The 15124-nt window shown below is 39.1% G+C and overlaps 1 protein-coding gene across 1 annotated transcript in view; it reads left to right on the top strand.

The window, feature by feature from the left end:
• The first annotated feature begins 384 nt into the window (after window positions 1–384).
• EXOC2 (exocyst complex component 2) overlaps window positions 385–15124 on the top strand; it is a 128066-nt gene continuing 113326 nt past the window's right edge. The window contains exons 1-2 of the mRNA XM_039549999.1: window positions 385–476; window positions 14417–14572. Coding sequence (XP_039405933.1) covers window positions 14455–14572 — 118 coding nt within the window. The 5' untranslated portion in view covers window positions 385–476; window positions 14417–14454. The remainder of the gene's footprint in view (window positions 477–14416; window positions 14573–15124) is intronic.

Below are 15124 nucleotides of genomic sequence, written 5' to 3'. Positions count from 1 at the left end.
TTCCAGTGCCCAAAGACCCTCCGGGTGAAGTACTTTTTCCTAATACCCAACTTAAACCTTCCCTGGCACAACTTCAGGCCGTTTCCTCGGGTCCTGTCGTTGTTGTCCGTAGTCAACGCTGTTATTATAATGTTTCTATTTTTTCCCTTGCTCCTCATCCACGGGAGGACCAACTCCCGGTTCCCCCGATGCCTTTAGGATCTCCCGCTTAATGTTGGGAGCGAGGGAAGGAGGGAAACAGCGGCAAAGGAAGGCGGGGAAAAGGCGGGGGCTCCGAGAGGAGGCGGAGCTCCCCGTGGGGCGGAGCTCGGGGCACGGCGGCTGCCGCCCGCGGCCTCTGCCGCCCGCCTCGGTGGCTCGGCGCTCCATCGATTTGCTCGGGCGGCGGCTGGCGGCGCCTGCAGGCGGCGGGCGCGGGGCGCTGCCGGGAGCGGGGCGGCCGCAGGTGCCGGATGCGATCGCGGCGGCGGCGGGCGGTGAGTGACCGGCCCCGGGCCCGGCCCCCGCCCCGCGCGGCCCCGCCGGGCGCTGCGGGGCAGCTCCGGCCCCCTCCCTTTCCCCCCTCTCTGGCCTTCCCGGGGCGGAGGCCGTTCCCCTCCCTTCGGCCTCCCCCCGCCTTCCGCTCCCCGGGCGGGGTCGAGCGTCGCGTCCCCGCCCCGGCCCCGTGAGGACGGAGTTGTCTGCGATGGCTCTCGGGGCGCAGGGGGCGTCGCTGGGCTCCGGCCGTCTGCCCCCCGGTGACTTCCTGGCTGCAGCAGCTCTTCCTCCTCCCCAGTCCCCTGCCAGGAGGCGGGGCACTGCCGGCAGGGCGAGGGGTTCCTGCCACCTGCGACTTCCCCCGGGGGCGCACGGCGTCCTGCTGGGTGACGCTCCCGTGCGAGGTCGGGCCCGGGCCGGGGAGCCCTTCCCAGCGCTGGTGGCGTCGTCCCTGCGAGCCAGGGCCCGGCAGCAGCAGCTCCGTGGCCTTAGCCTCCGTCTCACACGTCTGACAGGGGCCTGCGGGGGCTCCGGGGCCCGCTGGGCTGCACGGGCTGGGCCAGAGCTGTGCGAAGTCCCCGAGTCAATTAGGTTGGCAAAAACTGCTGCTGACATCATCCAGTCCGACCCATGTGAAATGATGGAGTCGTAAGGCTCAATGAAGTGTGGGTGTGCTGGGTGGGGGATAGAGGAAATAAGCAGGGTAGAGAGGTGAGTCAAAGCTGGTTGCTTGCAGGACTTGCTGAAAAGCTGGGCAAGACTGGGTTGTTGGGTTTTTTTGGTTTGGGGCTTTTTTTGGTTTTTTCTTTTTAGCTTTTTTCTTTTTAACTTCACCTTTAGTGGTGCCGTCCAGTTTCAGATACAACTTCCCAAAATGACTGGGTATCTAGACAAGTGCAATAAGAAAATAACAGGGAAAGGAATGTGGAAAGAATTGAAATAACATGCTGGTTAAGAGATGGTCACTTTCATTCATATCTGTCTGGAAGTATTACACTTCTCTGGGACTTAATTTTTTTTTAACTTCGTACCCAGTTTTACATTTCTGCCTCATTTGGACTGTCTTGCAGTCCACAAGTGTCCATGAGCTCGGTGACCAAACATTCCTCCTTGCCTCTTCAATATCCTAATTAGGAACCTGAAAATTATCTCTTAGCAAGGGGTAGATGTCTGAAATCTGGGATGATCTTGTTTCCAAAAGGGAGTTTTCTATTCTGTCCAGTTTTACTGGTTTTTAAAACAGTCTTCCTTCTGCAGTTTCCTCGCTCATTGCAGGCTAACTGCTTCTAGCCATAGACTCAAAAGCTCTGAGTCAAAAGCCAGTAAAATATTAAGCCATCCTAGCTCTGACAGGGTATCAGATTGAATCTAAGCTCCAAGTATTCATTATTTCATATGTAGCTAAAATCATAATCTCATTTCAGTTTTCCAGGTTTTCTGAACATTCTTATAACAAGTAAACAGTTTCTTTTCTCCTTTAGTGATTTCTCTGCGTTTCATTGCTATAAACTTTGTTTTGTTTTTGCTTTTGACAGTTTGTTTTTGCTTATGATAAACTTGTCAGAACAGTTAAAGGACTGTAAATAAACAAACTTGTGGCTTAGAAAAACAGGTCTGTTTTCTTCCTTTACATTTTGCTCACCTGAAGAAGGAATACTCTATAATCTTACTTCCCTGTTTTTACAGTATCTTATCACAGCTTGCACTGACCCAGCAAGAAGCAGCAAGAGGCATATCTTGTTGCTGATTTCTTTCCTATGGATAGCTTAGTTTACAGTTCTTGTGGTTTATGCCCACTCCTTGGACAACAGTGTTTTTGCTTAGATGGGATTTCTGTTGTCTGCAACATCATTTAAAACAGATGCAGTTATTTTCATTATACCGGTTGGACTTATCTCGGTGAAAATTAAGTTGTAATGGTAAGGGCAGTTTTCTTTATGGAAAACATAATTTTTTAGGATGTGTCAGAGGTGAAGCAATTTAATTAAAAGCTTGTTATCCATCAAACTTATGCTGGCTTTTCTTAAAAAAAAATGTAAAGTTGTCCTTTGTTTTTATGGTCTTCATTCAATAAATGAAAATATTTCTACAGACTTGATAGTTGAGTGTTTTTTTAATGCTATAATTGCTTCTTCATATTTTAGAGCTGAGTAGCAGTCTAGGTTATTGAAATTCCAAATGAATTAATAAAAAAAAAAGTAAATTTCTAAGTCATGAACAGTAAAAAAAATTAAATTGTAGGATTTCTTGTGAGTATCATCAAGGGTTTTATGCTAGCTGTTAAAGCATTTGAGGCAAAATCGGACAATAAAGACATTAAAATCTGTAATTCACCAATTGTCTTCCTGAGGTCCTATTAGAAAGAAACTGTATCCTCTGATACAGTCCATTCTTTATTATGCTGCTCTTCCCACAGAAGCTGGACTAAAGCAAAATAAGTAGGTTGACTAGAAAGGCAGAGGCCACTGACCACTTTTATTAATCAAAACTTTCAGATATGTTAAACCATACTTAATCCATTTCTTTCAATGTAGTGGTATGTTTAGCTGTAAATTCAGTAAGTCGTAATTACTGTACTTGAAACTAAACATCAGTTTTGAGTTATTTTAATTCTGTTTTTTCTGCGCTTTTCGGCTTTCTGACTTAACTTTAAAAAAAAAAAAATGAAACCAACCAGGAAAGAAAATAAAAAAGTATTTATCTTGATAGGATGGTGACAGAAGACTGAATATAAAAGGTGTTCTTAAAAACACAGATTCTGACAACTAGGGAAAGTATCCATGAAATAATACACAGTTAAAGTTTTGTACACCAGGACAAAAGCCTGTGAAGCACATACAGATACTACCTGCATGTATTTTGAATGCCTGTAGGTCACTATTTATTTGTGCAAACAGTCAAAGAAAACCTTCTGCAGGAGAAGTCAGAAGTACTTCATTTTACAGTCATGGACTTGAAAATAGTACTCAGAAGACTGTACACGTTACAGTGAATTTATTTTCTATGTCAGTTTTTCAGACAGAGTGGAACCTACTGCCGTACTTAAAAGCCAGCTGAAGGTTCAAAATCCAAAAACAGCTGAATTAGTATCTTTTAGCAGAAGTCAGATGTTAGCTCTTCAGCTTAACTTTGACCTTCTGTCTTGGACCACCTACATTCTGTAAATCTGGGCTGTGCAACATTGTCTTTCAAATTACTTTTCCCAGGGGAGAAATATGGTGTTTGGTAATGGAGGGAATCTTGTTTGTAAAGGTGCTTGGACGATGAGGGATGATGAGACAGCACATGCACAGCACAGTCTCGTCAGATTCATGTTTCATCTTTTGTGCTGAACATGAAAGCAAAGGTCTGTGTTTACAGCTTGCAGAGTATGAGTTCAAAAATCTGGCTGATAAAAATTTTTGTACCTTATCCTGAAAATTATTTTAAGGAATTTCAATCAGCATTTCAGTTGAAAAGCATTTGGATTATTCTCCCAGTGTCAGAAGTTATAAGGAGAATGGAAAGGCAGGAGGGAGAAAAAAATAATTTTTGTGATATCCTGGAGGGAAAAAAAACCTCAAAAAACCCCCTAAAGCAACTTCCCTAGAAACCAAGTAATGACAGAAGTGCCTACAAATAACTATTAGTTGTGTGATTGCCATGTTACAGGCTTTGCATAGGGAAAGGTAAGCTACATATTTAGTATTTTAAACAACACCAAGTCATACACCTCACTCCTCTGGAGAAATTCTTTGTAATTGCACTTTTTATATTATTTTGGAAGTATTTAGTGCTTTTTCTCCAAAAAGAACTTGGTCTGTGTAGCCTTTTCTTGACTACAGACGTTATTAATCTGCAGAAAGTATGTTGAGCATTTTCATTAGAAAATACTGTTATTACGCCTGGTGATGACTGTGAGAGCCCTTTGGTGAGTGGGAAAGCCCATGTTTCCTTTCTAATTTTGTTTGCTTTGTTTTTAAGGAAAACAAAGTTTCTGAGACACCAAGTCCTTAATGGGTCTGGTTTTCCCTTGACCTTAACGGAACTGCAGATTCCCAGATTTTCAGTTTTATTCTCAAAGGCAGAGCTTAGGCTATATTGTGCAGAAACCAGTGGGGTCTCTGGCAGTGTAAAAGTGTCTGTGGATCAGATTACAGTATAAATCAAGGATTTTTAGGTATATTTAGACTTAGGGGTTTTTTTCCCTTTGACATTGTTGTTAACCCAAAAGCGATATATCCCGTATTTGGAAGTTCATCAAAAAGCCTGCATTAGTTAGAGATTTAAGGCTATGCTAAGCAAAAGTTCCTTTTTAAATAGCCCCTTTTTATTGAGGACAAACTAAACTGATTTTTTGAGATACTCATAAAATGTCTCAATTAAAAAAGCAATTACTTTCAGTTTTCTATTTAAGAATTCTGTGAGTCTTGTGAAATTTGGAATTTCACTGTGATTTTAACAGGTGTACTTTGCTTCTTGCTGGAAAACTGTACATTGGATTTTTGGCAAAAAATTAAGAAGTTATGTATATAGCAGATGAGTTCTTCTCATGTTTCCTTAGCCGAGACGGCAGGAGAGTTTGGGTTTCTCACAAGACAACCACACTACTCTGTAAGCATGATACCTCCATACAGGAGATGGAATTTTAGGTGGATGAGTGGAAATGAAGACTTAGAGTATGTAAGGCAAAGACACGCTTTTGCTAGAAAAATACCTGTGCATACAGTCTGTGGGGAAGTACTTGAGTGCGTGTTGGACCATGCAAAGTGAGAAAAATGGTGTAGTGTATGGCTTGAGTACTTTCCTGAGCAAAGGCCAAAAAGAGGTGTTGGGGAGACAACATGAAAACTACAAGAATCTCAGTAACACAAGTGTATGTCTCATCTTTTAAATATTTTTGAAACAAAAGGAACTGCCAAAAAAGTCACACAGTAAATGTTAGTGTTGCAGTCCTACCTACAAGCATCCAAGTTAAAACTTTAACCATGTGAACTGTGTAATTGCAGTGGTTGTATAGTTTTTATAAAGAATATTGTGTATAGTTACAGGGCTTAGAAAAAAAATCTGTGGTGTCTTGTTTCTTTTCTCTAGAAAAATTTCATCCCTTTGGGATTCATTTAGTTTATTTTTCTGAACTTCTGGATCTTTCTGAATGCATTTGCATAAACACATTTGAAAGTTTTTGATGCTTGAAGTATTGTTTTCTAATTTCTGCCTGTGAATAACATAAGATTGAAGGATAATGAGGTATGAAGATTTTTTACCATTTTCCTATTAACTAAAATGATGCACAAAAAATTAATCATAACTTTAGAACAAAAGACGGATGAATGGCTTAACTGGAGGAGAGTAGGATAATGACTTCTGGATGAAGCAAACATTGCTGAATGCTGGAGGTAGAAGCAGATGTAGGAAGATGTGCTTTGTGAGAATTTAGAAAATAATGGGAGATTTATGGCCATCTGTGATATGGTTTTGTATAAAGCTGAGTTGACTTTTTTACATATATGTTTATATGTAGATGTTTAGGACTTCTCTTTACAATGTTGCTAGATTATAGTGATGTGTCACGTAATAAATACAGAAGCTTTTAAACAGTAGATGAATTAATTTCTTGAGAGTTGCAATGTAATTTATAATGAAAGTAGCAGAAATTTTGGGGAGAAACGTCTGTGTTCAAACTTTCTTTAATTATATTTTCTTGTATGCTATTGCCCTTTTCTAGGCAAGTCAGTATGACCAAAATAGACATTCAAAAAAGTTAAATTGGTTTGATTTGAGTCTTGGTAATGAATAGGTACTGTAACATTGACTGTATCAGCAAAAGTGTACATTCAAAAACTGGTATAAACCAGCAGGTTGACTTAATTAATAAATTGGGGGGAATAAATTATCTTCAGTGCGAAATTACAGAACTTTGAAGCTAACATTTTTTAAAATGTATTTGATAAAGTGAAATTTTTTTTTTTTATTTTTTTTCTCAGCGTTTTCACAAAACCAAAAATATATTCCTTCAAGTTTATAAGACTGTTACTGACATTTGGATTACTGTAGTTTTGATGGTTTTGTTTAATAGTGGCATTTGGATATTGTCATTGTCACTTAGGTAAAAAGATTTTGAACTGAGGTGAAAATGTGACTGTGGTTCTGGGCTGTCCAGATGTGTATGTATTAAATTAAATTTGTGCACTGGTGAGCTTGATGGGGGAGGTATGTGTAAATCTTTTTTAAAGTAGACTCACTGAAATAGATTTTATTAGTCTTCAAACGTTTTATTCAGCTTTCTCTGTTTGAACAGGTGACATAATTGGTAGATGAAATGATTTTCTGAGCTAAAAGAAACAAAGAACTCCCCCCCCTTTTAAAAGTCTCTGTTCATCTGTATTATAGGTTATTGTTGGGTTTAATCTATTTTTAGTGTTTTCCTATTTTTACTTCTTGCTGATGAGTTACAAACTGAATGTTGCCTCATTAACTTCCTTCAGATTGTTTATGGTATACGATGCTAATGAACAAAACTTCATTTTACAATGGAAAGTTTTTGGAGAAAATTCAGTGTTTTGATATCATAGTGGCATCTGTGTGGTTGATTGTTCTTTGTGGGGAATCTCTCCCCTCTCCAAATAAATAACATCTCAGAACTCCTGATGTAAAAATAGATCAATATATAGGTATTTTTCATGTTGTAACTGACAGTATGCTGTCATTTAAAATGTGCAAGGAAATGAATTTATACTAGTCTAGATTTTTTTTTTTTTGACATGTGATAGATAGAAGGTTAATTGATGTTAAATGGATGCTTTGTTAGCCCTTCATCGGCTACTAAACTAGTACAGGAGGAGTGCAAATCATTACTACAAAAGGCCAAGGCCAGTATGTTTTCTTAGTGAGCTTTATAGGTCTTTTTTCTTATCCCTCCCTTCTTTCCCTCCTTCCCAACCGCACAAAACATAACCAGCTGTAATGATAGGAGGAGAGAGCAAGCAGCTTTTCTAAACACACACACACACACACACACACACTCTCGCACTCCGGCCCCCCTCTTTCCTTCTCATACCTCAGCAGAGTGACAGCTTCTAGATGTTGCGTGCGAGTGAGTTCAGCTGGTGCTGTGTGGTCTGGGTGTGTGGTCTCCAGCTCAACCGAGAGGCTGCTAACAGGGTGGATGAGAGAGAGCAACACTGTTTACTTTAATTTATTTCGGATGCCGGAACTGTGCCCGGAGTTTCTCCCGAGCCGGGTTCCACCGTCAGCGGTGTCAATCCCTCGCAGCTGCAGCCCAGGCTGCGGCGGGCGCTGAACTCCTCTGCCGAGGGCTCTCCCAGCATCTGCCCCGGGTCCAAGTCTTTTAATCCCTTGTGACTCAGAAATGTTAATGGCATCGCTGAGTGCTGTGATTATTTTGTTTTCACTCTGTCAAGATGAATCGCCATGAAGATGTACCTTGCTGGGTTAAGGAAAGTGGGACCTCTGAGATACTGAAGGGACTATGCGAGGACGGGTGTTGTGAAAGCAAAGCTGCTGCGCTCATTCCTTGGTCACCCTAAAACTGTCTAGTGTGCCCTTTGTGGCTGATTGGAATATTCAGGAGCCTTTTGAAAAAGCACAGGATATCACATGTCATTTAATACTCCAAGTCTTTTCTTTTTTGTTGTTTGCCCTCTCTGTCGCAAAATTTGCACATCTTCCCAAATTGGAATTGATTTTTGGCATGTAATGATGTCCTGTAGGTTAACATGTTTGTCAGTGTTAATATTGGCTTGAATCAACATGCCGGATATGACAGGGCAGACAAATGAGGCTTTGTTTTTTCTGTGTGATGGTGAAATTACCCACTTTTTTATGTTTGTTCATCTTTTCATTATAAGTAGCTTAGTGGTGTTATGAAGAGTTTCTTTCCCCCTAAATGTAAGATTCGTGAGCACTTCTTGTTTAAATTGACAAGTCTTCTTTTATTATTTAAATAAACATGCATAGATTCTTAATATCACTTGGAATTTCAGCATTGTTTAGCTTATTCACTTCCCAGTCTTTTCTGGCAGGCTTGCAGGAATGGACTTTATATTATTAATGCAGTGTTGAAGGCTGTGGAAATTCTAGGGCACTGAAGATCTCCAGAGGGGTTAATAAATGTCAGTTATTTTCACAGTGCTGCTTTTTGGATGCTTTTAATTCTTGGTTTATGTAGATTGTCTGTCTGAATTTATATTGTTGGGAAGATAAAGCACAGAAAAGGTTGTAACAGTGTTTTTCATCCTTTTGTAATGGTTTTGAGTACAAACATCTAGGAAACATTTTGCTTTGTCGTTCTTCTTGGGGTCATTTGCTGTGTCCCTTCAGTGACTGTCATAGTGTGTTGTACTCAGGACTCTCTGGGTTTTCTAGTGAAAACAAATTATTAGATTTATGTACTAGAAGCACAAGTTTGTGTAGTTTAAGGTGAAAAGGCCATCACCTACATTCTGGAATGTGAGTATTTATTGCTTGTTTAAAAAGGCATGTCATAAATCTTTTCATTTGGGAATCATTTAATTCCGTGATGTTAGTGTAACTCACTTATTGTTTTCAGGTTGGTTTTCTTTTGGGTTTTTTTTAAAGTAAACAACAGCTGAGGCATACTGTGATTTGCACATGGGTAATGCTTTGCTGTTCCTGCCTCAAAACTTTTTAAATTGTATTCTGTCACATATGTATGAGTGAGAACAAATAAATATCTGATACCTGACAGCTTAAATGCTTCCTTGAAACTTAGACTTTCTCGATGATGACAAATTGGGTTTTTCTTCCCTCCCTTCTTGACAGCTTTGATTCCCTTTGCTAGATGACTATGGCACTTGAATTGACCTTGAGTCTGCCTTCCTCCAAGAGAGTCTTTTAAGTTCAGTGTCTGTGACAAAGCATCACTGAAACTTTAATTAAACTGACTTTTCAGTCACTGGAACTATCTTGCTATTTTGTTTTAGAAGTCAGAAACTTTGTTTTAAAACACTTCAACTGCTAATTTTTCCCACTGGTAAAATTTGTAAGGTGGCAGCATATTGTTACTCATCTTCCAAAGTTCCATGCCTTCAGGATGTTTGTAGTTTTCTTTTGGGATTTGAAATTACCAGCCAGTTTAATATAATTCAATCCTGAACATTGGTTGTTCATGTATTTCGTATTTTGGTGGTACTTCCAGAATGTAGTTAAATGTAGAAAGTAGTACTTTGCTTTACAGAACAGGTATGGCAGCTATTGGCATTTTACTTTGGGTTTCTGCTCTCTTTGCCATTGAAAGTTGAATGAGGAAACCTATGTAAAAACTCTCATTTCAAACCAACTTTAAACTGAAGGCTTACAGAACTAAAAAAACCCCAAAACAAATAGATTTGTGCTTTCCCTTATGCTGGGCCATATTTCATTGCTTTATTATTTATTTTAAAGTGGCTTTTCTTAGGATAAAGAGAGAAGATGTCTTCTCTTTAGCAAGCTTGTAATGCTCAGAATTGTCTGGATTTTTTTATTTTTAACCAAACCTTGTGAGAGGACAGTTCATTTGAGAAGCTGATGTAGAGACAAAGATGTTGTTTATGAAAGGCATTTTTCAAGAGGACTTTGTAGTAGGTGGTCTTTACAGACATTTTCTAACTTCTTGTGCTTTTATGACAAGAATTATGACAGAATAATAGAATAGTATGGACAAGATCGTGGGAGCGGTCAATCAGATATCCATATTAAATTGTTAGGGAGATACTGTGAGGAAATTAAGTTTAAAATAAAGGGTGGAGAGAAATAAAGAGGGAAGGAGACCTCTGCTAATGTAGAAGATTGTCCATTGTAAAAAACAGTCTTGTTGAAACCTCTTTGTGAGTCTGGCTCCTCAGAGGAAGGATCTTGTATAGAAAACTGTCTTTCTGCAATCTCTGCTTGTCTGCATGAGAATCAGTCTTTCAGGAGGAGCGCTGTTATTAAATAAAATACTATTTTATGTGTAATACGTATTTTGTAAAGAATAGATTTTATCTTTAGGGAAACATACAGAATTGCAACAAAAGCTTTTACTTAGGTGGTTGTCTTGTTTTGTGAAATGAAAAAGTAATTTTTTGTCAGATTTGCCTTAACTATTTTTAAAATAAATTTAGGAACTTGCCACAGCAGTATAGTGGCTAGGCTTCCCAGTAAGCACCTCAGTCATGTTAGCTATTGACATCTGTCCTAAGAAGGAGAGGAAATATTATGAATGAATTGAAGGCTCCCAAGCATTTGCTTGATATTTATAGTAATGACATATTACAAAGAGTTCCACTCTTTGAAATAAATGAATACAATTGCTGTTCAAAAATAATAATAATAGAGCATCTCAGTGCAGTAGTGCTTTGCACAGCTTTACTGTGGTATTCTCATTCCGGTGAGGTATTTTAAAGCAATTCTGCAGTAAGTATGGAAATACTTTAGAAGAAATACTAGATCTCAGGAGGCTCAGCGTTTTTATTACATTTATTTAGCTCATCGTGAAGGGGGATCTAGTGTCAATTTCTGAAATCCAGTAAAATATGTTGTAATATTACTTTTGAGTTTTGGTATTGAAACAAGCCAATTACCTGTGTGCCTAGGTATTTTGAAAGCAACAATAGCAGCGATGCAAGGGAACTATAACATGGGGGCGGGGGAGGAGGGATCAACCAAATAATACCACACAAATAATGTGGCTACTACAGTAGCTTCTATTTTACTTGTGTTTCTCAAGGTTTTTTCCTCTCTGTATTACCTGATGTTCCCGAATATGGCTTTTCTACGTCAATGTTACTGATTAATGTTCCACATAAATGTTTACCAAAAATTGCTCAAAAATAAAAGAGGTGTTTTATGTTGACTAACTGGTGTCTAGACACATGTTGCTTCCTGCAGAAGGTGTTTGTGTGCATGGGAGGACATAACACCACTGTTCTTTACAGCTGTTGTGGTTTTTTGAGCTCTGCTGAGGATCTGTGAGAAAAGTTGCAAGATAAGATTATGAGGAATAGATGCAGTTTGTTCTCCTCCCTCTTGGTAAAATTAGGGACCTGATTCTTCTCTAGCATCATTTATTCCCAGAACTCCAGAGGAAACTTCAAATTCTGAAAGGTCTGAACTTCTGTGTGTATGCATCTTGTACAGGAATAAACAAGACTACCCTTGTAATTTCGCGTTCTGTTTCCTCCAGGCACTATTAGGTTTGGCAACGAGAGCTGGGAAGCTTATTTCTGTTGTGCTGCCCACTGTTTTGTCAGGCAGTGGTGTGGTGATGTAGTTTTGAATGTAGCACAGATGAGAGGAAAGCTGAGCAAACCTTATGACTCTAGGATTAGGGATGTTGACAGAAGATGAGGTCTATAATTTTCACCAGTGGTGAGGAAGTGGCTCAATAGTAGTGCAGATGGGCGGGTATCTGCATGAGAAGGCTTGGAGTAGGGAATGCGGGGTAAGAGGAATTACTGCAGTGTCGGGATTTGGAAGGAGGATGGAATGGTAACATCCTTCTTCCCTCCCTGCTTGAACTTACGGGTAAAAAGTCAGAGGGACAATCGACAGGATAGGGGCAGGAGACAGTTTGTCTGCAGGATGGGGACCTGGCCTCAGTTTTGAAGTGAGGCCAGGACAATCTCTGTGTGAGGAGGAGGAGAAGGCAGTTCTGTGAAAGAAATAGGAGTAGGGCACAAGCACAAAGCACAACCCTCTTTTCCATAGCTGGAGATTCAGTCATCTGATTTCTTTGTAATCTGCTGATACAGTTCTTTCCTTCAGTGCTGTTCTATCCACATGGTTATAGTCTGCATCTGTTGACTACTTGCTTCTCCAGCCTCATGTAAAAGGTTCCAGTATTTTACATATAAGACTATTAAGAGTACCCATATACTGCTGTATAACTTAATTCCTTTTTCATTAGATTGTTGTTTGCAAAAAAAAAGATAAACCAGTGCTTTATTAAACACACTGTGTAGTTCTTAATGTCAAAAAATATTACGAGGTTTTCCAGGTAAAGATACAAAGGCAAACTAGATATACATTGTGTGTGTTATCATGGGCCCTTATCAGCCTTCCTTCATACACTGGACATGGCTCACATCCTGCAGCTTACTATGCTCTTGCTTGTTCAACATGAATTTGCATCTCTTACTAATTGCACACTGTTCAGTCTGAAAAGTTCTCTGAAGATATTAATAGTTCTGTTGTGTTCAAAGTATCTAAATGCCTTTTCTATGTTAATGAATTTGTTTTCAAAAATAGCTTTGGAGATGAGTGATAGCATTTCTATTTTAAATATGTGACACTAAGAAACAGACATTTAAAATCAGACGTATTTAGAGAATTGACATTGTTTAGGACCTCAATATTTCAGGGCATTGTGCAGTATTCTCCTATTCAGGATGCATTTCACACTGACTTCAGGTGTGGCTGTGGGCTCTGAAGCTGGATCAGAAAAAAATGCAAAGTTTTATTGTAGGTGACCTATGCATCTGTGGTATGGACAGACAGAGACAGGAGATCCTGTTCTGAGGGCAGTGTATTTTTACTTTTAGCATGAGATCTCCCGCCCAATTCCTGCCTTTTCTATTTCCATCTTCATTTTCAGTGTGTGTTCCAACTTTGGAATGTGACAAAAGAAACCAGTCAGATCTAGTCAGATTCTTTGATTCTTATGTCAGATCTAGCTACTACCACTGAAAAATGTGGGGAGGCTGTGTAAAAGCATGGGCTATGTTGGTACAATGAAAAGTATTTTTTATATGCAGAAGCAGCTGAAACAAGTATGTCTTAATGCTAGTATTTCTTAACTGCAGGTGCTTGGAGACTGCAGTTTTGCTGCAATTTGTTGTTAGAGATGGTTTAAAGAGTTTCTGGGTTTCATGGACTTGACTGTTTGCAAGTAAAAGTAGAAAATACATCTCAATTCAAAAAGCAATAGCTAAGAGCAACCTTAGCAAGCTTGGCTTATATTCCACATATTTTTTATCAACCTGAACTTCGGAAATGGCTTACACCGGAGTGTTGTATATGTGTAACTGAGGTTTGGAATGGTGATGGTATTTAGTAAGTGTAAATATGGAGAAGTTCGTGGGATATCCTTCAGGTTATACATCATATGTATCATCATATATATGTACTCAGCTTCTTATAGCAGTTTACAGCAGAGCTGCACAAAGGAAACTGCTAATAAACAGCAGGATTTTGTGATCAGTTGCATAGTAAACTAAATGTAGACCACGTAACATGGGTACCATATTTGTGTTTGAGCTGCAGAGCTTATTAATGACAGAGCTAATTTAACTGGTCTGAGTTGACTCAATTTCAGGCACAAAGGAATACGCTTCTGGAAATGGTTCTTTGATAATTTTATGTACATTTTTGTTAATATGTTGGGATATTGTTTGTTTCGTTGATCTCTGCTAGTGTAGTGTTTGCAAGTCATGTTCTAATTTTCTCAGTGCATGTTAACATAGATGCTTTATACAAATAAGTGCTGAAGGCTTCTTTACATGGGACTGTCTATGCCAGTAAGTCTTACTTTGATGGAGAAGTTATCCAAATATGTAATCATAGTCTATTACTTATCTTTCCAGATTACCAGTTCTGAACTTTCTAAGGAATACAATAATAACTTTTAAATAGATGTTGGAATAGACTCATTTGAATTCTGACAAATGTAATTTGAAGTCTGTGTATATAGCTTCATTAAGCATTCTGAAGGTTTAATATTTTTCTGAATATATGTTCGCTTTCTTTCAGAAAGCTATATTTAATTTTTTTAGAAGTGCAAAGAAGGTATAATTGTTCTTTATTGTTTTATGACTGTGTGTCAAAAGAGGCTTTCAGAGTGGTGTTCCATATTTACATTTATATTTCCCTACCGATTTAGAAGAACAGATTGAAATGGTTTTAATAATTTTTTACATAATATAATTAGTGGGTTTTTAATTTGCTATTTCTTGATGAACAGATAAAAGCAGCTCAGATTGCAGTAAGTGAACAGCCATCATGTCTCGAGCACGACAGCCCCCACTTGTAACTGGCATCTCTCCCAATGAAGGCATCTCATGGACAAAAGTGACAATTAGAGGAGAAAATTTGGGGACTGGACCTACAGACCTCATAGGTAAGTCAAAAAAACAGCCTTTTGGTACTGCAGAAGGTAACATTTTGGATATGATTAGAGATAAATTTTTTGCATGGTAGAATCTATGTTGGATGCTATGAGGAATGCCCTTTACACAAATATGCACTGGAATCCACGAAATTCAGGGGTGCTGCCCAGTGTGCAGCTAAACAAACTGACTGTACCTTTTTAGATGAACCCTTAATCTGACTCAGCATCTGGTGCTGAACATGAACATGAAGAGTGAATGCTTAGTGCAGTGTACTAGAAGAGGGTAGACAGATGCTCCTTTGTTACTTTCTCAGGAACTGAGAATTTCTGCATTGAAATTTTCATGTCAGAAGTGTTTTCAGTGTATTCAGAAAGTCCCTGGGGATTGCTATTCCTTGCATTAGTGTAAAGTCAGTTTGTGTATCTGTAGCAGTTACGACAAAGCAGGTTCAGTGATTTCGCTACAAAATAGGTGAAGAACCCTTTTCATTTCTGTTTTGATTTTTAACATGGTAATTTCATTTTGAATTATCATAGCTCTTTCGTTGAAGGAGGGGACAA

Source organism: Corvus cornix, chromosome 2, assembly GCF_000738735.6.
Source record: "Corvus cornix cornix isolate S_Up_H32 chromosome 2, ASM73873v5, whole genome shotgun sequence".
In the NCBI taxonomy this organism is placed as follows: domain Eukaryota; kingdom Metazoa; phylum Chordata; class Aves; order Passeriformes; family Corvidae; genus Corvus; species Corvus cornix.
The sequence above is the reverse complement of the archived record's forward strand: the minus strand, read 5'-3'. Positions and strand labels throughout refer to the sequence as shown.